The sequence below is a fragment of the Haematobia irritans genome, chromosome 3 (genome assembly GCF_050003625.1).
Source record: "Haematobia irritans isolate KBUSLIRL chromosome 3, ASM5000362v1, whole genome shotgun sequence".
NCBI classification, from domain to species: domain Eukaryota; kingdom Metazoa; phylum Arthropoda; class Insecta; order Diptera; family Muscidae; genus Haematobia; species Haematobia irritans.
Window position 1 is genome coordinate 206,622,303 of NC_134399.1, and position 21,254 is coordinate 206,643,556.

Sequence of the window (21,254 nt, forward strand, 5' to 3'; positions counted from 1 at the left end):
CTAAAGAAGACCAAAAAACTGCTAAGGACGAGCAGCAGTTCAAGGCAAACTGGCTTTCTGCGGCGAAGAAGGTGGACAAGGTGGCTGTACAAAATCTGATGGCAGGTGTCAAGCGTGAGGCCCGGCAATTTGGATTTGGAAAAGCGAAAGCCTAACTGAATATTTTTCCTGACTTTTATACCAATTGAACTTGAAAAAGAAATTTAATTTATTTTTTTAAATAAAGGATTTCATCGATTTACCCGCGTTTTCCCTTGACCAAATTTTGACCGTATCACCCTTTATATTTGAACAATTTTTTGCTGTGTAGTCAAGATGCAAAAAGACAACAATTTTAAAGACAATTTCATTAATTTTAAATTATTTTTCTTGATTATTGACCTTACCTCAAAAATTTTTGCTTTCATGTCCCAGCAAAAAAAAGCGTCGCCACAAAATTAATGAAAATGTTCTATTTGACCGTATCACCCTTTACCCTGCGCCACACTGTGGAACAGGGTATTATAAGTTAGTGCATATGTTTGCAACACCCAGAAGGAGACGAGATAGACACATGGTGTCTTTGGCAAAAATGCTCAGGGTGGGCTCCTGAGTCGATATAGCCATGTCCGACTGTCCGTGAACACATTTTTGTAATCAAAGTCTGGTCGCAGTTTTAGTCAGAATAGAACTATTGATTTTGGTAGAAATCGGTTCAGATTTAGATATAGCTCCCATATATATATTTCGCCCGATATGACTTATATGGCCCCAAAAGCTAGAGTTTTACCCTAATTTGCTTAAAATTGTGCACAAGGAGAAAAATTAGTACAATAGTCAAGTGTGCTAAATTTTATTGAAATCGGTTCATATTTAGATATAGCTCCCATATATATCTTTCGCCCGATATGGACTACTACTGTACCAGAAGCCAGAGTTTTACCCCCATTTGGTTGAAATTTTGCATTAGGAGTACAATTAGTAGAGTAGTTAAATGTGCCAAATTTTGTTGAAATCGGTTCAGATTTAGATATAGCTCCCATATATAGCTTTTGGCCGATTTACACTCATATGACCACAGAGGCCAATTTTTAACTCCGATGTAGTTGAAATTTTGCAGAGGGAGTAGGATTAGCATTGTATCTATGTGTGCCAAATTTGGTTGAAATCGGTTAAGATTTAGATATATGTCCCATATATAGCTTTCGCCCGATTTAAACTCATATGACCACAGAGGCCAATTTTTAACTCCGATTTAGTTGAAATTTTGCACAGGGAGTAGAATTAGCATTGTAGCTATGCGTGACAAATTTGGTTGATATCGGTTCAGATTTAGATATAGCTCCCATATATATGTTTTTCTGATTTCGACAAAAATGGTCAAAATACCAAAATTTTCCTTGTAAAATCGTCACTGCTTAGTCGAAAAGTTGTAAAAATGACTCTAATTTTCCTAAACTTCTAATACATATATATTGAGCTATAAATCATAAATAGACTTTTGCGAACTTTCTTTAAAATTGCTTCAGATTTATATGTTTCCCATATTTTTTACTAACATTGTGTTCAACCCTAGTGCATTAGCCGAAGTCTATCAAATTCTGTCCAGATCGAGTGATATTTAAATGTATGTGTTTGGGACAAACCTTTATATGTAGCCCCCAACACATTTAACGGATGTGATATGGTATCGAAAATTTAGATCTACAAAGTGGTGCAGGGTATAATATAGTCGGCCCCGCCCGACTTTAGACTTTCCTTACTTGTTTTTTACGAACATTGTGGCCCGTCCCGGTCATTAACCAATTTAAATTTTGAGTCTAGAGATTTTGTAAAAGTTTAAAAGACATTGTCCAAATTGCTTCATATATAACTATTTGTATTTCGGAATATAAACCTTAATATAAAGGGTGATTTGTTAAGAGCTTGATAACTTTTTTTTTTAAAAAAACGCATAAAATTTGCAAAATCTCATCGGTTCTTTATTTGAAACGTTAGATTGGTCCATGACATTTACTTTTTGAAGATAATTTCATTTAAATGTTGACCGCGGCTGCGTCTTAGGTGGTCCATTCGGAAAGTCCAATTTTGGGCAACTTTTTCGAGCATTTCGGCCGGAATAGCCCGAATTTCTTCGGAAATGTTGTCTTCCAAAGCTGGAATAGTTGCTGGCTTATTTCTGTAGACTTTAGACTTGACGTAGCCCCACAAAAAATAGTCTAAAGGCGTCAAATCGCATGATCTTGGTGGCCAACTTACCGGTCCATTTCTTGAGATGAATTGTTCTCCGAAGTTTTCCCTCAAAATGGCCATAGAATCGCGAGCTGTGTGGCATGTAGCGCCATCTTGTTGAAACCACATGTCAACCAAGTTCAGTTCTTCCATTTTTGGCAACAAAAAGTTTGTTAGCATCGAACGATAGCGATCGCCATTCACCGTAACGTTGCGTCCAACAGCATCTTTGAAAAAATACGGTCCAATGATTCCACCAGCGTACAAACCACACCAAACAGTGCATTTTTCGGGATGCATGGGCAGTTCTTGAACGGCTTCTGGTTGCTCTTCACTCCAAATGCGGCAATTTTGCTTATTTACGTAGCCATTCAACCAGAAATGAGCCTCATCGCTGAACAAAATTTGTCGATAAAAAAGCGGATTTTCTGCCAACTTTTCTAGGGCCCATTCACTGAAAATTCGACGTTGTGGCTCGTTAGTAAGTCTATTCATGATGAAATGTCAAAGCATACTGAGCATCTTTCTCTTTGACACCATGTCTGAAATCCCACGTGATCTGTCAAATACTAATGCATGAAAATCCTAACCTCAAAAGAATCACCCTTTAGTTCCCAACAAATTCGAAAGTGTTAAGATGGTATCAAAAATGTTGCTATACATAGTGGTGAAGTGTATAATATAGTCGGCCCCGCGCGACTTTCGACTTTCCTTACTTGTTTAATAAGTAAATTAATAGTGATAATTTCAATACGAAAACTGAACATAGTACCGGTCTGTAAGGAAAATCTTTCTTCAATTTTTTTCCTCAATTCGGCACGAATCGGGCTAATAAGACGACATAGTACAGTACAAAGTTTCCCAGTGTAATTTTATGGGAAACTCTGGCAACAAAACATGCGCCTAAAAGTATGCACCTAATATTATAAGTAAAGCAAGTAGGCACATATATATAATTTAATAATATCCAAACCAATTATAGAAATAGACAATATATTGCAATGGCAATTCAAGGCGTTGATTGTTGTTTGCTTTAAAATATGAGATTTTCGGCATTTTTTGTACTGTTTTAAGCTCATGCTAATTTTAGCAAAGTAGACAAAATCCACTCTTATTTATTAATTGAAATTTACTTTGTGATGATAGATATTAGCTATTTGTAGTAAATTTAATATATTTCCATGTCTATATTACCACTAATCCCTTTTATTGATATTATCAGCAGTATCACTTAATTCAATTGTTTATTTCAATTGCAGAATGTCCTTACACTTATCGTAACCATTGGCCTTGGTACTGGTTTGGGTTTAGGTCTCATCTATTTGCCAGCCATTGTGAGTGTGAGTACATATTTCGAAGCGAAACGATCTTTGGCCACTGGAATTGCAGTATGCGGGTCAGGTTTTGGTACTTTTGTATTTGCACCTCTGATGGAACAACTTATGGGATCATATGGATGGCGGGGAGCTTTACTGATAGTCGGTGGTATAGTATTGAATTGTATTATATTCGGAGCTATGTTCCGACCCCTGGAAGCTCCAAAACCCACAGCAGCGAAAAAGAAAGATATCATAGACAATCATACAACGCCTGCAGAATTGGAACCGCTTAAGCCAAATATCAAGCAAGCTGAACAATATCTACAACTGCCAAAGAGTGAAACAAATGGTCTGAGTAGATCCAATAGTGTGGGTCATACCTTTAAAAATAAGGTAGGTGATAGATATGTGAGAAGCCAAGAAATAGGAATTATTTTCTCTCTATTTGTTTTAGCTTAATAATGCAAATGGTTCTTCCAATGGTAAACTGGAAATTTCTGTCGTTTCAAAAAGTAACAGCAATGATGATATGATTCGTCCCTCTTTAAGTCAACCTCATTTGGCCCAATTGAAAGAAAGTCATCGTGAGAAATCTGGTAGTGGTACTATGTATAGACCAGATATTTTATATCAGGTAAGATTCATGTTTTATTAACTAACTAAAAATGTTTTTTTGTATTCATTTTTCCCCCTTCATTTCCTCCCCGCTTTAGGGTTCCCTACATAATATCCCCGAATATGTTCGTTCTCGCCAAGATCTTTCAGGTTCTGGTGCCATACAGCGTTATGGTTCACTTCGACATTCACAATTGCATTTGGGCGAGGAACAGGTAAGCCAGACATCACTTCACTATTGCATTCGTCCATTTTGTTGGTTATTGCCATTCAAATACATTACAGCCATTTGATGTATTCCCACTAGAATAACAATTGCTCCACTGACGAGTGCTATTAATTTCTCATTATCTCCTAGGAAATTCGAAATGATTTGATACAGATTTTCCAATAATTCAGGAAAAGTCATAGTTTCTTTTAAATTTAGTTTAACGTTCACGCGAAAACAATTTTTTTGTATAAATCAAATTGAATTAAAATGAAAATTAAGTACGAATATAAAATCAAAGGTTGCTGAATGATAGAAAATCAAGTTCAAATATAAAGTCAAAGATAGCTGAGAACTTTTTCAAAGTATATTGTCACGCAAAGTGTATTTATTGTATTGTACTACAATATCAAAATGTTTAAGGCTTAGGCCATTGAGATGCTGAATCAGTCCAGCATCATGATCTTAAGATTTCTTATGTGATTATTGTATCACCAGGGTTAGTTCAATAGTTCTATCCCATCCCATCCCATTGGTAAACGAATATACCAATCTGGGCTGACTCTGATCTCAATGGACTTGTTAGGTTAAGTGTCAGTGATACTACATTAACTAAAAATAAATTTTACCCTTTACCCTTAAACCAACTCGATTATTTTTGACCAAACTGATTGTTCCAAAAAATTCGGCAGACAGTTTAAGTCAATAATTTCCAAATTCCTAAAATTCGCATACTCCTTACGCAGTAGACAGGACATTAACACAAGATTCATTTTCCTTCATATTTGGGGCCATATTTGCTTGGTGTCGTTGCAATTCTTCCATCCGACATTCCCCATCTTAACAGCCAGAGGCATATCAACAGATTCAAATTCCCCTGGAATATTTAAGCCTTCCTAACTCATCCACTTTGTAGTTCCCTAGTATGTTCCTGTGGCCAGGCATCCATAATAAGTGATTATTGCGCTGCTTAGCCATCTCGTTGAGAGATTTGCGACAGTCTATAGCCGTTCCCGAGTTGAAGAATTACAAAGTCCAATGATTTTATTCACGTTGCCAACGTTTGTAGGAACATAACTTCCCAGCCAATTTCCAACTTCTTACATTGCTAATATTTAAGCATAAACGAGAATACGGTCGTAAGTTCGGCCAGGCCGAATCTTATATACCTAGAAACTTGTACTTGAAAACTGTCATTCACAATCGAGTTACTTGGGTTGTGGTAATACTTGTCAATGGCAACGTATCTTAAAACTCCTTAAAATCGTCTTTTAAATTGGAAGTTAGTCCATACGGGGTATATATATTACACAGACCATATTTTGGCATGGTTGTTAGAGACTATAATTGGATGAAATTTGTGCCTTCAAAGAATTTGCTCTTCCAAGAGTCTCCCGATTACAAATCTAGGGATCGATTTATAGGGGGGCTATATATAATTATAGCAGATATGGACCAATTGTTCCATGGTTGTTGGAGACCATATTCTAACAAAATGTACCAAATTTCACTCGAATGAAGTTTAAGCCTCCAAAAAATTTGCTCCTCCAAGAGGCTTCGGAGCTCAGATCTGGGGATCGGTTTATATGGGGGCTATATCTAACTATGGACCAATATGGACCAATTTTAGCATGAATGTTAGTTAGAGACCATATACTAACACCACATACCAAATTTCAACCGTATCGTATGAAATTTGCTCCTCAAAGAGAATCCGCAAGCAAAATCTAGGGATCGATTTATATGGGGCCTATATACAATTAACATTTTGGCTGATAAGTCCCCGGTCTGACACATAGATGGCGTCGCTAGTATTAAATGCATATTATTTTTATATAGTACCAACCTTCAAATGATTCGTGTCAAAATTTGACGTCTGTAAGTCAATTAGTTTGTGATATAGAGCGTCTTTTGTGAAGCAACTTTTGTTATTGTGAAAAAAATGAAAAAAGGAATTTCGTGTTTTGATAAAATACTGTTTTCTGAAGGAAAAAAATACGGTGGAAGCAAAAACTTGCCTTGATAATGAGTTTCCGGACTTTGCCCCAGGGAAATCAACAATAATTGATTGGTATGCACAATTCAAGCGTGGTGAAATGAGCACGGAGGACGGTGAACGCAGTGGACGCCCGAAAGTGGTGGTTACCGACGAAAACATCAAAAAAATCCATAAAATGATTTTGAATGACCGTAAAATGAAGTTGATCGAGATAGCAGAGGCCTTAAAGATATCAAAGGAACGTGTTGGTCATACCATTCATCAATATTTGGATATGCGGAAGCTCTGTGCAAAATGGGTGCCGCGCGAGCTCACATTTGACCAAAAACAACAACGTGTTGATGATTCTGAGCGGTGTTTGCAGCTGTTAACTCGTAATACACCCGAGTTTTTCCGGGTGAGTGGACAGCGACCGGTGAACCGTCTCCGAAGCGTGGAAAGACTCAAAAGTCCGCTGGCAAAGTAATGGCTTGTGTTTTTTGGGATGCGCATGGAATAATTTTTATCGATTATCTTGAGAAGGGAAGAACCATCAACAGTGACAATTATATGGCGTTATTGGAGCGTTTGAAGGTCGAAATCGGGGCAAAACGGCCCCATATGAAGAAAAAAAGTGTTGTTCTACCAATACAACGGGCCGTGCCACAAGTCATTGAGAACGATGGCAAAAATTCATGAATTGGGCTTCGAATTGCTTCCCCACCCACCGTATTCTCCAGATCTGGCCCCAAGCGACTTTTTCTTGTTCTCAGACCTCAAAAGGATGCTCGCAGGGAAAAAATTTGGCTGCAATGAAGAGGTGATCGCCGAAACTGGAGCCTATTTTGAGGCAAAACCGAAGGAGTACTACCAAAATGGTATCAAAAAATTGGAAGGTCGTTATAATCGTTGTATCGCTCTTGAAGGGAACTATGTTGAATAATAAAAACGAATTTTGACAAAAAAAAAATGTGTTTTTCTTTGTTAGACCGCGAACTTATCAGCCAAACTGTTATGAAGCGATGTGGACTAATTTTTGCATGTGTGTTATAGGTGTTATACTAACACCACGTACCGAATATCAACCAGATCTGATGGAATTTGCTCCTCCTAGGTTAGGTTAGGTGGCAGCCCGATGTATCAGACTCACTTAGACTATTCAGTCTATTGTGATGCCACATTGGTGAACTTCTCTCTTATCACTGAGTGCTGCCCTATTCCATGTTAAGCTCAATGACGAGTCCGAACGGCGTTCCACATTGCAGTGAAACCACTTAGAGAAGCTTTGAAACCCTCAGAAATATCACCTGCATTACTGAGGTGGGATAATCCATCGCCGAAAAACTTTTTGGTGTTCGGTCGAAGCAGGAATCGAACCCACGACCTTGTGTATGCAAGGCGGGCATGCTAACCATTGCACCACGGTGGCTCCCTCCTAGAACCACCTCAAGCCAAATCTGGGGTTGCTTTATATGGGGGCTAACCGTAAAGTAGGGATCTATAGTACAAACCAATAATCGATTTTTCGACATTTCCATTATTGACTTTTAATCAAAAATCGATTTTCGATTATTTTTACCAATGATTTTTCATAATCGATTTTCATAGAAATAATGTTTCTACAAAATATTCGATTTTACCAAATCTATTTGTCTTTTTGCCAAAGACAAAATCCAAAAATTAGTGTTTCAGCCAAACATGTTAATTTTTAAATTTGTTTAATATATTTTTAAAATGTTCAATATAAAATTTTTAACATGTGCCAATCATTAATTTTTATTTTCCCAAATAATTCAAGGAAATTGAAAACACAAAGCATTCATTTCCACCAATTTGATATTTTATTTAATAAAATCAGAATTTTTATTCTTCTAGTTAAAAATGTAAAATCAATTTTTGATGGTCAAAATTAAAAATTAGTTGAAAATCTAAAATCGAGATTGCGATTATTTTTAGGTCAATAATCGATTTTTGTTACTTTATTACTGAAATCAGAAGTTTTATTCTTCTAGTTCAAAACCTTAAATCAATTTTTCATGGTCAAAATTAAAAATTAGTTGAAAATCTAAAATCGATTTTGTGATTATTTTTAGGTTAATAATCGATTTCGATTTTTTAGATTTTCATGCCCAAATTCGAATAACCGATTTTCGATTTATATATCCCTAACGTAAACGTGGTCCGTTATGGCCCATTTGCAATATCATCTGATCTCCATCAATAACAACTACACACAGAGAAGGAATATGATCACCTCAAACATGTTTCAAGAGCAAAATGTTATTTTTGGATGGTGACCATGCAACATGTTTGTCGCAAAAATGTTGTTTTCTCGCCAAACATAACATGCTTTCCGAAAACAGATACATAATTTCTGAGAAAATAACATGGATGCAGTGAACATTTTACTTGGTCACCATCCAAAAATATCATTTTGCTCTTGAAACATGTTTGAGGTGATCATATTCCTTCTCTGGGTGTACCTTTGCCAAGTTTCAAGTCGATAGCTTGTTTTTGTCGGAAGTTAGCGTGATTTCCACAGACGGACGGACATACCTAGATCGACTCAGAATTTCTCCACGGCACAGAATATATATACTTTATGGGGTCTTAGACCAATATTTCGATGTGTTATAAACGGAATGACAAACGGAATGACTATGGTGGAGGGTATAAAAAAGTGAACCCACCAGAAAGGAATATTTAGGTTAACTTTAGAAAAGTTAAACTAATTTCTATTACAAATGTCGATATACAAAAATAAATAACTATGTGTCGAAAAATTAAAGACAATTTATTAGATAATAATTAATTGTTTCACTTGCTATAGAAAATTTCATGGTTTGAAGAAAAGAATTGGAGTCAACAATTGCAAAAATGTCTTTGTGTATAAAATTTTTTATATTTTTTAGTTCATTTAACTGACATACACATAACATTATTAATGTCTAGGAACTTTTCTCATATTTGAGAAATTTTAACTAAAAACTAATAATTTGCATGAATTTGAATAAATTTTTTAAAAATTTAATTTTTCGATTTCGGTTGAACACAAAAAAAAACAAGTACATACGGCCGCAAGTTCGGCCAGGCCGAATCTTATGTACCCACCACCATGGATTGCGTAGAAACTTCTACGAAAGACTGTGATTTAGTCCATACATGGTATATTTATATTAGACAAAAAAGTTATGTATAGTTAAGTCTACAAATAATTACGAATCGATATGGACTTTTTGCACGGTACGTAGAGAGCCAGAATTGAAATATGGGGGTCGCTTATATGGGGGCTATATACAATTATTGGTATGGACTAATTTTTGTGTGATTGGGGATCGATTTATCTGAGGGCTATATATAACTATAGACCGATATGGACCTAGTTAGGCATGGTTGTTAACGACCATATACTAGCACAATGTACCAAATTTCAACTCACTCGGATGAAATTTGCTCCTCCAAGAGGTTCCAAAACCAAATCTCGGGATCGGTTTATATGGGGCTATGTACGATTATGGACTGATATGGACCACTTTTGGCATGGTTGTTAAATATCATATACTACCACCACGTACCAAATTTCAAGCAGATCGGATGAATTTTGCTTCTCCAAAAGGCACCGGAGGTCAAATCTGGGGATCGGTTTATATGGGAGCTATATATAATTATGGACTGATAGGAACCAATTCCTGCATGGTTGTTGGATACCATATAATAACATCACGTACCAAATTTCAACCGAATGGCAAGAATTTTGCTTTTCCAAGGGGCTCTGGAGGTCAAATCTGGGGATCGGTTTATATGGGGCCTATATATAATTATGGACAGATATCGACCAATTTTTGCATGGGAGTTTGAGGCCATATATTAACACCACATACCAAATTTCAACTGAATCAGATGAATTTTGGTCTTCCAAGAGGTTCCGGTGGTCAAATCTGGTGATCGGTTTATATGGGGGCTATATATAATTATGAACCGATGTGGACCAATTTTTGCATGGTTGTTATAGACCATATACTAACATCACGTACAAAATTTCAGCCGGATCGGATGAAATTTGCTTCTCTTAGCGGCCTCGCAAGCCAAATCGGGGGATCGGTTTATATGGGGGCTATATATAATTATGGACCGATGTCGACCAATTTTTGCATGGTTGTTAGAGACCATATACTAACACCATGTACCAAATTTCAGCCGGATCGGATGAAATTTGCTTCTCTTAGAGGCCTCGCAAGCCAAATCGGGGGATCGGTTTATATGGGGGCTATATATAATTATGGACCGATGTGGACCAATTTTTGCATGGTGGTTAGAGACTATATATTGACACCATGTACCAAATTTCAGCCGGATCGGATGAAATTTGCTTCTCTTAGGGGCCTCGCAAGCCAAATCGGGGGATCGGTTTATATGGGGGCTATATATAATTATGGACCGATGTGGACCAATTTTTGCATGGTTGTTAGAAACCGTATACTAACACCATGTACCAAATTTCAGCCGGATCGGATGAAATTTGCTTCTCTTAGAGGCCTCGCAAGCCAAATCGGGGGATCGGTTTATATGGGAGCTATATATTATTATGACCCGATGTCGACCAATTTTTGCATGGTTGTTAGAGACCATATACTAACACCAAGTACCAAATTTCAGCCGGATCGGATGAAATTTGCTTCTCTTAGAGGCCTCGCAAGCCAAATTTTGGGGTCCGTTTATATGGGGGCTATACGTAAAAGTGGACCGATATGGGCCATTTGCAATACCATCCGACCTACATCAATAACAACTACTTGTGCCAAGTTTCAAGTCGATAGCTTGTTTCGTTCGGAAGTTAGCGTGATTTCAACAGACGGACGGACGGACGGACGGACATGCTCAGATCGACTCAGAATTTCACCACGACCCAGAATATATATACTTTATGGGGTCTTAGAGCAATATTTCGATGTGTTACAAACGGAATGACAAAGTTAATATACCCCCCATCCTATGGTGGTGGGTATAAAAAACTTTTTGTTTTTTGTGAAGCGGTCAAATGGGGCGGCAAACCTGCGAACAAATCAATTTTGAAATTTAATTATGTGTTTTTGAAACACATGAGAATATTTCCGCTTTAAAACTGGTCTATCTGCAGTTTTATTTTCTAAAACAGACCCCCCGGAATTTTATACCACCCATTCTAGTGAAACAAGAAAGTTAATTGTATTTAAAATAAATTGAGAAAATTTTTTGTTTTTTATAATTTTTGGAATACAACAAATGAGAAATTTTTAAATATTCAAAAAAAAATTATTATATTGTATAATTAAACTGTAAAAGAATATTGTATAACTAAAACCTTTCACTGACCATTCTCTTTACAGGAACTTGTAAAATGCTGTGGCATATCCTGCTCCCAAGAGACCCGGGACACGTTACGTGAAATGATGAATTTCGGTCTACTTAGTGATGTAGTCTTTGTAATTTTTGCCATATCGAATTTTTGCACCAGTATCGGTTTCAATATGCCCTATGTGTATATTGTGTCGCAGGCCAAGGCTTTATCATTGACCGGTGAACAATCCTCATATCTTATCTCAACAATTGGTGTGGCCAATACGATCGGCAGAATTATATTGGGCTATATCTCTGACAAGCCATGGGTCAATCGTTTGTTGGTCTATAATATCTGTTTGACCATATGTGGCATAGCGACGGCATTGTGTCCTTTGTGTACGGGCTTCAATTCATTGGCTTTCTATTGTTCGGTATTTGGTTTTACAATTGGAGCTTATGTTGGTTTAACCTCAGTGATATTGGTGGATCTGTTGGGTTTGGATAAGCTAACAAATGCTTTTGGTATACTATTATTGTTCCAGGGTGTGGCATCACTGATAGGACCGCCCATAGGAGGTAAGTTGAGATTTGTTTTGTGTACACAAAAACAAAAATCGCTAAATCGAAATCAATTAAAAACTAAATTGATACAATGAAATTTATAAGCAAATTAGAAAAAAATTAATTGAGTTAAAAAATTTTTTTTGGAACATTTTCACGTTTTTAATTAAAATATTAAATTATCTTAAATAACATTTAATTAAACAGAAATTAATTAACATTTATACAATTTAAATGTTGTTTCAAATAAAAATTATTATTGAAAATAGGATTGGACATAATTATTATTTATATACATATTACGATTATTAAATTTCGGATAACATGCAAAGGAAATCTATAATCATCGGAAAATTCATAAAAGTAAATACTTTAGAAAATTGCAAAAAAAAAATAAAAATATTTTAATGAGGTAATCAATTGTTAATTTATTAATAATTATATTATTAAATGAATACAGTCTTGCTGAAAAAATTAATTAAAATTGTAGTGAAAACAATTAAAAACAAATATATATAGCAGTAAGTTCGGCCAGGCCGAATCTTAAATACCAACCACCACCATGAATCGAATATAATAGTTTCCTTTAAAATTTCAGGGGGGTTTGATTATAGATATTCTCCCAAGCAGATCAGTACGCTTCCCGAAAATAAATTTTAATATTTTACCTATGAAGACTAGATCAGATTCTGGATTTATAAGAACCATTTTTGTTTGAGTTTTATAGGAATCATAAACATCTCTTGTAAGAGTGCAAGAAAATTATGAAATAACGCCTTGATTTGAAATCGAAAATCGGGAAATTTTTCATTCAGTTTAAAATCATTTTCATGATCAGTACACTTTCTGTACCCTCACGTAGTGAAATCGGTCTATATGGAGGCTTTACCAAATGAATCGATAAAAACTAAAACCTATACACGTTTTTGTTGGTCTGAAACACTAGTATATTTAAAATTTCAGGCAATTCTCATAAAGATTACGATTACATAGAACTGATCTCCCCCAACGGGAGATCAGTTCTATGGGGGCTATGCCAAAACATGAGAAGTACAATCGGGAGATTGGTGTATATGGGGGCTATATCAAAACATGGTATAGCCCCCATATACCTCCAATTTGGCAATTACAGGCAAATTGGGTAAAAACTACGAATTCTAGAAGCCCAAGAAGTAAAATCGGCAGATCGGTCTATATGGGGGCCATATCAAAACAGAGACCGATTCTCACCATTTTCGGCACACCTCTTTATGGTCCTACAATACCTTAAGATTTCCAATTCCAGGCAAATTCGATAAAAACTGCGGATTCTAGAAGCCCAAGAAGTAAAATAAGCAGGTCGGTCTATATGGGGCTATATCAAAATATGGACCGATACTCACCACTTCCGGCACACCTCCTTAAGGTCCTAGAATACCTCTAGATTTCCGATTCGAGGCAAATTGGGTAAAAATTACGGATTCTAGAAGCCCAAGAAGTAAAATCGGGAGATCGGTCTATATGGGGGCTATATCAAAACATGGTCCGATAATGACCATTTTCGGCACATCTCTTTATTTTCCTAGAATACCTCTAGATTTCCAATTTCAGGCAAATTCGGTAAAAACTGCGGATTATAGAAGCCCCAGAAGTAAAATCTGCAGATCGGTCTATATGGGGGCTTTATGAAAACATGGACCCATACCCACTATTTTCGGCCCACGTTTTTATGGTTCCAAAATACCTCAAAATTTCCAATTTCAGGCAAATTGGATAAAAACTACGGTTTCTATAAGCCCAAGAAATAAAATCGGGAGATCGGTCTATATGAGGGCTATACCAGAACAGGGACCGATACTCACCATTTTTGGCACACCTCTTTATGGTCCGAAAATACCTCTAGATTTTTAATTTCGGGCACATCGGATAAAAACTGCGGTTTCTATTAGCCCAAGACCTCAAATCGGGATGTCAGTCTATATGGGGGGTATATCAAAATATAGATCCATACCCACCATTTTCGGCCCACGTCTTTATGGTTCTAGAATACCTCTAAATTTCCAATTTCAGGCAAATTGGATAAAAACTACGGTTTCTATAGGCCTAAGAAATAAAATCGGGAGATCTTTCTATATAAGGGCTATACCAAAACAGGAACCGATACTCACCATTTTCGGCACACCTCTTTATGGTCCTACAATACCTTAAGATTTCCAATTTCAAGCAAATCGAATTAAAACTGCGGATTCTAGAAGGTCCAAGAAGTACAATCGGGAGATCGGTCTATATGGGGGCTATATAAAACAGGGACCGATATCCAACATTTTCGGCACACCTCCTTATTGTCCTACAATACCTTTAGATTTCCAATTTCAGGCAAATTGGATAAAAACTGCAATTTCTATTAACTCAAGACCTCAAATTGGGATGTCAGTCTATATGGGGGCTATATCAAAACATGGACCTATACTCACCATTTTTGGTACACCTCTTTATGGTCCTAAAATACCTCTATATTTCCAATTTCAGGCAAATTGAATAAAAACTACGGTTTCTATAAGCCCAAGAAGTACTATCGGAAGATCGGTCTATATGGGGGCTATACCAAAACATTGACCAATACTCACCATTTTCGGCACACTTCTTTGTGGTCTTAAAATGCCTCTAGATTTTCAATTTCTGGCAAATTGGATAAAAACTACGGTTTCTACAAGCCCAAGACCCCAAATCACAAGGTCGGGTTATATGGGGACTATATCAAAACCTGGACCGATATGGTCCATCTTCGAACTTTACCTGCCTGCAGACAAAAGACGAGTTTGTGCAAAATTTCAGCACGATTGCTTCATTATTGAAGACTGTAGCGTGATTACAACAGACAGACAGACGGACATGGACATACTTTATATAGTCAGAAATCGATATTTGGATGTGTTACAAACGGAATGACAAACTTATTATACCCCCATCACCATTCTATGGTGGTGGGTATAAAAAATTGAAAATGCTGAAAAATCAACTAATTTTTTAATCGAGAATAATTTTTAATTTTGAATTAATTGACTCTGATTGACTCAGAAAATATTTTTTTTTCTGTGTACACACAAATTTTTTCAGTTAAAAATTTAATTGAACTTGAATATGTAATAAATTAAAAGTTAATTGGGTACAATTAAATTGTTAAACAAATTAAAAAATTATTTAGTTAAGAAAATGATTGAATTTTTTTATTAAAATATTAATTGTCCCAATTAACATTTTAAAAACATAAATAAAAAAATATTACAAACTAAAAATATTATTGTGATTCATACCATAGTTATCATAATTGAAGTAATTGTAATTAAAAAATATGTGGACAAATATATGCGTGGTTGTATTAGAAATGATTTTTTTTGGTACCGAAGATTGAGTCAAAAAATAATTAAATTTTTATTATTTTTTTTTCACAGGATGGATGTATGATATAACCCTTTCTTATGCCCCTGCATTTATCTTGGCGGGCGTTATGATTGCCATTAGTGGTTTAATGATGTTTGTGGTACCCCCTCTACAGCGTAGACAAGCGCGAAAAGAACAGGAATTAAATGCTCAAGAAATTGCTTTAAGTTAGATTTCTATACCATAAATCAATGATAATGAGTTTTTTGTACTCTTCTAATAGTAACTTAAAATTAAGTTAAAATATAGATAGTTAAATATATATATATATATAAACATATACATGAATGTGAAATATATTCTTAATAATATTTTCTGTTTTCCTCTAAAGACTTGGAGCAACAAATGGAACTTCCTTAAAGATAACAAAAAAATATATATTCAATAAGATTGAAGAAATTTAATAAGAAATTAATATATTTATATATACCATATGTATAACAGGCATTAATTAGGGAAACAATACATGTATAAATATAAAAGCTTTAAGATTATATAATATATAAAGTTTTTTTTTTAAGAAACAAAGCCAATAATATTTACAAAAAAAAAAATATATTAAATAATTTTTCATTTATTGCTTTTGAAAATTTTTAATGAAATTTGTTTATCTATTTGTTTTTATTTCATTGTAAATATTTAGCAAATTTTAATTTTATTTATAAAACACACGAAATGAAAAACCAAACATTTAAACAAAAACTATAATTCCCCAAAAAATTCATTCTTATTTTGAAATCAAGGAAACAATAATTAGGGAAACAATACATGTATAAATATAAAAGCTTTAAGATTATATAATATATAAAGTTTTTTTTTAAGAAACAAAGCCAATAATATTTACAAAAAAAAAATATTAAATAATTTTTCATTTATTGCTTTTGAAAATTTTTAATGAAATTTGTTTATCTATTTGTTTTTATTTCATTGTAAATATTTAGCAAATTTTAATTTTATTTATAAAACACACGAAATGAAAAACCAAACATTTAAACAAAAACTATAATTCCCCAAAAAATTCATTCTTATTTTGAAATCAAGGACTTTTTAATTAAGTTCCAAAAATTGTTTTTATATACATAACATATATATATATATATACAAAGTTTTTTTTTTATTAATCTAGATTCAAGTCAAAGATTTGTACACAATTATAGTGAAAATAAATAATAACTTTAAGTGTATGTTTTTTTTTGTATTTAGATTGATTTACAAATGTCTTTAATTAGTTTTTAATAATATTATATTTTGTTAAAGATATTTTGAGATATTATTTTTTGTTTTTCACAAATAAAAAAGTCTTATTACAACTATTGAAATGTTATGTTTTATGTAGATAGAAACATGTAAGAAAAGTCTACAGTATTATACCCTGCACCATTTTGTAGATCTACATTTTGGATACCACATCAAATCCGTCCAATGTGTGGGGTGCTTTATATAAAGTTTTATGATTTATACATATATTTAAATCTAACCAGATCTGAGAAAAATTTGTTAGAGTTTTACAAATTTTATAGATTTTAATTTTAAGTCGGCTAATGCCCTGGGGTTTCCACAATGTTAGTAAAAACAAGTAAGGAAAGTCTAAAGTCGGGCGGGGCCGACTATATTATACCCCAGCAAGAAAAAAAGCGTCGCCAAAAAGCAATGAAAATGTTCTTTTTAGATGCGGAAGTGATGCAAAATTGACGCAGAAGCGATGAATTTAACATGGATTTATCATAGAATGGAAGTTCTCCATTTCAACATCACTTCTTTAGGTGTGATCCGAATTCAATATTTTCGATGTAAATTAAAAAATTCTGTGATATTTTGTCAAATAAATAATTTTTATAGTTTTTATACCCACCACCATAGGATGGGGGGGTATATTAACTTTGTCATTCCGTTTGTAACACATCGAAATATTGCTCTAAGACCCCACAAAGTAAAGGGTGATTTGTTAAGAGCTTGATAACTTAAAAAAAAAAAAAAACGCATAAAATTTGCAAAATCTCATCGGTTCTTTATTTGAAACGTTAGATTGGTCCATGACATTTACTTTTTGAAGATAATTTCATTTAAATGTTGACCGCGGCTGCGTCTTAGGTGGTCCATTCGGAAAGTCCAATTTTGGGCAACTTTTTCGAGCATTTCGGCCGGAATAGCCCGAATTTCTTCGGAAATGTTGTCTTCCAAAGCTGGAATAGTTGCTGGCTTATTTCTGTAGACTTTAGACTTGACGTAGCCCCACAAAAAATAGTCTAAAGGCGTCAAATCGCATGATCTTGGTGGCCAACTTACCGGTCCATTTCTTGAGATGAATTGTTCTCCGAAGTTTTCCCTCAAAATGGCCATAGAATCGCGAGCTGTGTGGCATGTAGCGCCATCTTGTTGAAACCACATGTCAACCAAGTTCAGTTCTTCCATTTTTGGCAACAAAAAGTTTGTTAGCATCGAACGATAGCGATCGCCATTCACCGTAACGTTGCGTCCAACAGCATCTTTGAAAAAATACGGTCCAATGATTCCACCAGCGTACAAACCACACCAAACAGTGCATTTTTCGGGATGCATGGGCAGTTCTTGAACGGCTTCTGGTTGCTCTTCACTCCAAATGCGGCAATTTTGCTTATTTACGTAGCCATTCAACCAGAAATGAGCCTCATCGCTGAACAAAATTTGTCGATAAAAAAGCGGATTTTCTGCCAACTTTTCTAGGGCCCATTCACTGAAAATTCGACGTTGTGGCTCGTTAGTAAGTCTATTCATGATGAAATGTCAAAGCATACTGAGCATCTTTCTCTTTGACACCATGTCTGAAATCCCACGTGATCTGTCAAATACTAATGCATGAAAATCCTAACCTCAAAAGAATCACCCTTTATATATATTCTGGGTCGTGGTGAAATTCTGAGTCGATCTGAGCATGTCCGTCCGTCCGTCTGCTGAAATCACGCTAACTTCCGAACGAAACAAGCTATCGACTTGAAACTTGGCACAAGTAGTTGTTATTGATGTAGGTCGGATGATATTGCAAATGGGCCATATCGGTCCACTTTTACGTATAGCCCCCATATAAACGGACCCCAAAATTTGGCTTACGAGGCCTCTAAGAGAAGCAAATTTCATCCGATCCGGCTGAAATTTGGTAAATGGTGTTAGTATATGGTCTCTAACAACCATGCAAAAATTGGTCGACATCGGTCCATAATTATATATAGCCCCCATATAAACCGATCCCCCGATTTGGCTTGCGAGGCCCCTAAGGGAAGCAAATTTCATCCGATCCGGCTGAAATTTGGTACATGGTGTCAGTATATGGTCTCTAACAACCATGCAAAAATTGGTCCCCATCGGTCCATAATTATATATAGCCCCCATATAAACCGATACCCCGATTTGGCTTGCGAGACCTCTAAGAGAAGCAAATTTCATCCGATCTGGCTGAAATTTGGTACATGGTGTTAGTATATGGTCTCTAACAACCATGCAAAAATTGGTCCACATCGGTCCATAATTATATATAGCCCCCATATAAACCGATACCCCGATTTGGCTTGCGAGACCTCTAAGAGAAGCAAATTTCATCCGATCTGGCTGAAATGTGGTACATGGTGTTAGTATATGGTCTCTAACAACCATGCAAAAATTGGTCCACATCGGTCCATAATTATATATAGCCCCCATATAAACCGATCCCCCGATTTGGCTTGCGAGGCCGCTAAGAGAAGCAAATTTCATCCGATCCGGCTGAAATTTTGTACGTGATGTTAGTATATGGTCTATAACAACCACGCAAAAATTGGTCCACATCGGTTCATAATTATATATAGCCCCCATATAAACCGATCACCAGATTTGACCTCCGGAACCTCTTGTAAGACCAAAATTCATCTGATTCAGTTGAAATTTGGTACGTGGTGTTAATATATGGCCTCAAACTCCCATGCAAAAATTGGTCGATATAGGTCCATAATTATATATAGGCCCCATATAAACCGATCCCCAGATTTGACCTCCAGAGCCCCTTGGAAGAGCAAAATTCTTGCCATTCGGTTGAAATTTGGTACGTGATGTTAGTATATGGTATCCAACAACCATGCAGGAATTGGTTCCTATCAGTCCATAATTATATATAGCTCCCATATAAACCGATCCCCAGATTTGACCTCCGGTGGCTTTTGGAGAAGCAAAATTAATCCGATCTGCTTGAAATTTGGTACGTGGTGGTAGTATATGATCTTTAACAACCATGCCCAAAGTGGTCCATATCAGTCCATAATCGTACATAGCCCCATATAAACCGATCCCGAGATTTGGTTTTGTAACCCCTTGGAGGAGCAAATTTCATCCGAGTGAGTTGAAATTTGGTACATTGTGCTAGTGTATGTTATGTTAACAACCATGCCTAACTAGGTCCATATCGGTCTATAGGTATATGTGGCCCTCAGATAAATCGATCCCCATTCGTTTCGTAATTATTCGTAGACTTAACTATACATAACTTTTTTGTCTAATATATACCATGTATGGACTAAATCACAATTTAGAAAACGATGTTAAGAAGTTTTAAGATACCACAACCCAAGTAATTCGATTATGGATGACAGTCTTTCGTAGAAGTTTTTACGCATTCCATGGTGGTGGGTACATAAGATTCGGCCTGGCCGCACTTGCGGCTTTATATACTTGTTTTTTACTAACATTGTGTTCCACCCTAGTGCATTAGCCGACTTAAATTTTGAGTCTAACAGGTTGGCTGATAAGTCCCTGGTCTGACACATAGATGGCGTCGCTAGTATTAAATGCATATTATTTTTATATAGTACCAACCTTCAAATGGTTCGTGTCAACATTTCACGTCTGTAAGTCAATTAGTTTGTGAGATAGATCGTCTTTTGTGAAGCAACTTTTGTTATTGTGAAACAAAAACAAAATGAAAAAAGGAATTTCGTGTTTTGAAAAAATACTGTTTTCCGAAGGAAAAAAATGTTTCACAGTGTGGCGCAGGGTATAATAAACCAGCAAAAAATGTTTTATTGGATTTAAGGATTTTGATTTTGGTATTGATTTCGAGTTGCGGTTTCTTTAACTCTCACTTTTTATAGAGTTATATAGATTTAAATCTACACTGAAACAAAAATTGATCTAAACGGTAAGCACAAGGAATGGTGGAATAATGATCATATGAACTTGAGGAAAAAATCGAGGAAATTATACAATCCAGCTAGGAAAGACGCCCCAGAATGAATATAAGGCCTGCCTAAAAGAGTACAAGAGGGAACTCTCTAGCATAACTCTCTAAAGGTAAGACTACGACAACTTTTGTCCAAACAGCCAAAGTTTACTGGTAATTTGCAGAGGGCAGATGGTAGCTGGACCGAATCACCGGAGGAACCTATAGACTTGCTATTGGGGGCACACTTTCCCGAGCGCTATGAGATTTCAAAGACCACGTAGTGGAAATGTTAGGTTCTCTCTTATCACTGAGTTCTGCCCGATTCCAAGTTAAGCTCAATGACAAGGGACCTCTTTTTTATAGCCGAGTCCGAACGGTGTTCCACATTGCAGTGAAACCACTTAGAGAAGCTTTGAAACACTCAGAAATGTCACGAGCTTTACTGAGGTGGGATAATCT

The 21,254-nt window shown here is 35.6% G+C and overlaps 1 protein-coding gene across 4 annotated transcripts in view; it reads left to right on the forward strand.

Moving 5' to 3' along the window:
* Positions 1-16,950, forward strand: part of Mct1 (Monocarboxylate transporter 1) — a 106,567-nt gene extending 89,617 nt beyond the window's left edge. For all 4 annotated transcript variants that reach the window (XM_075302355.1, XM_075302353.1, XM_075302354.1 and 1 more), the window contains 5 exons: positions 3,471-3,923; positions 3,985-4,164; positions 4,244-4,360; positions 11,698-12,226; positions 15,643-16,950. In XM_075302355.1, the coding sequence (XP_075158470.1) occupies positions 3,471-3,923; positions 3,985-4,164; positions 4,244-4,360; positions 11,698-12,226; positions 15,643-15,803 (1,440 nt within the window). In that variant the 3' untranslated portion in view covers positions 15,804-16,950. The remainder of the gene's footprint in view (positions 1-3,470; positions 3,924-3,984; positions 4,165-4,243; positions 4,361-11,697; positions 12,227-15,642) is intronic.
* Positions 16,951-21,254: the final 4,304 nt, after the last annotated feature.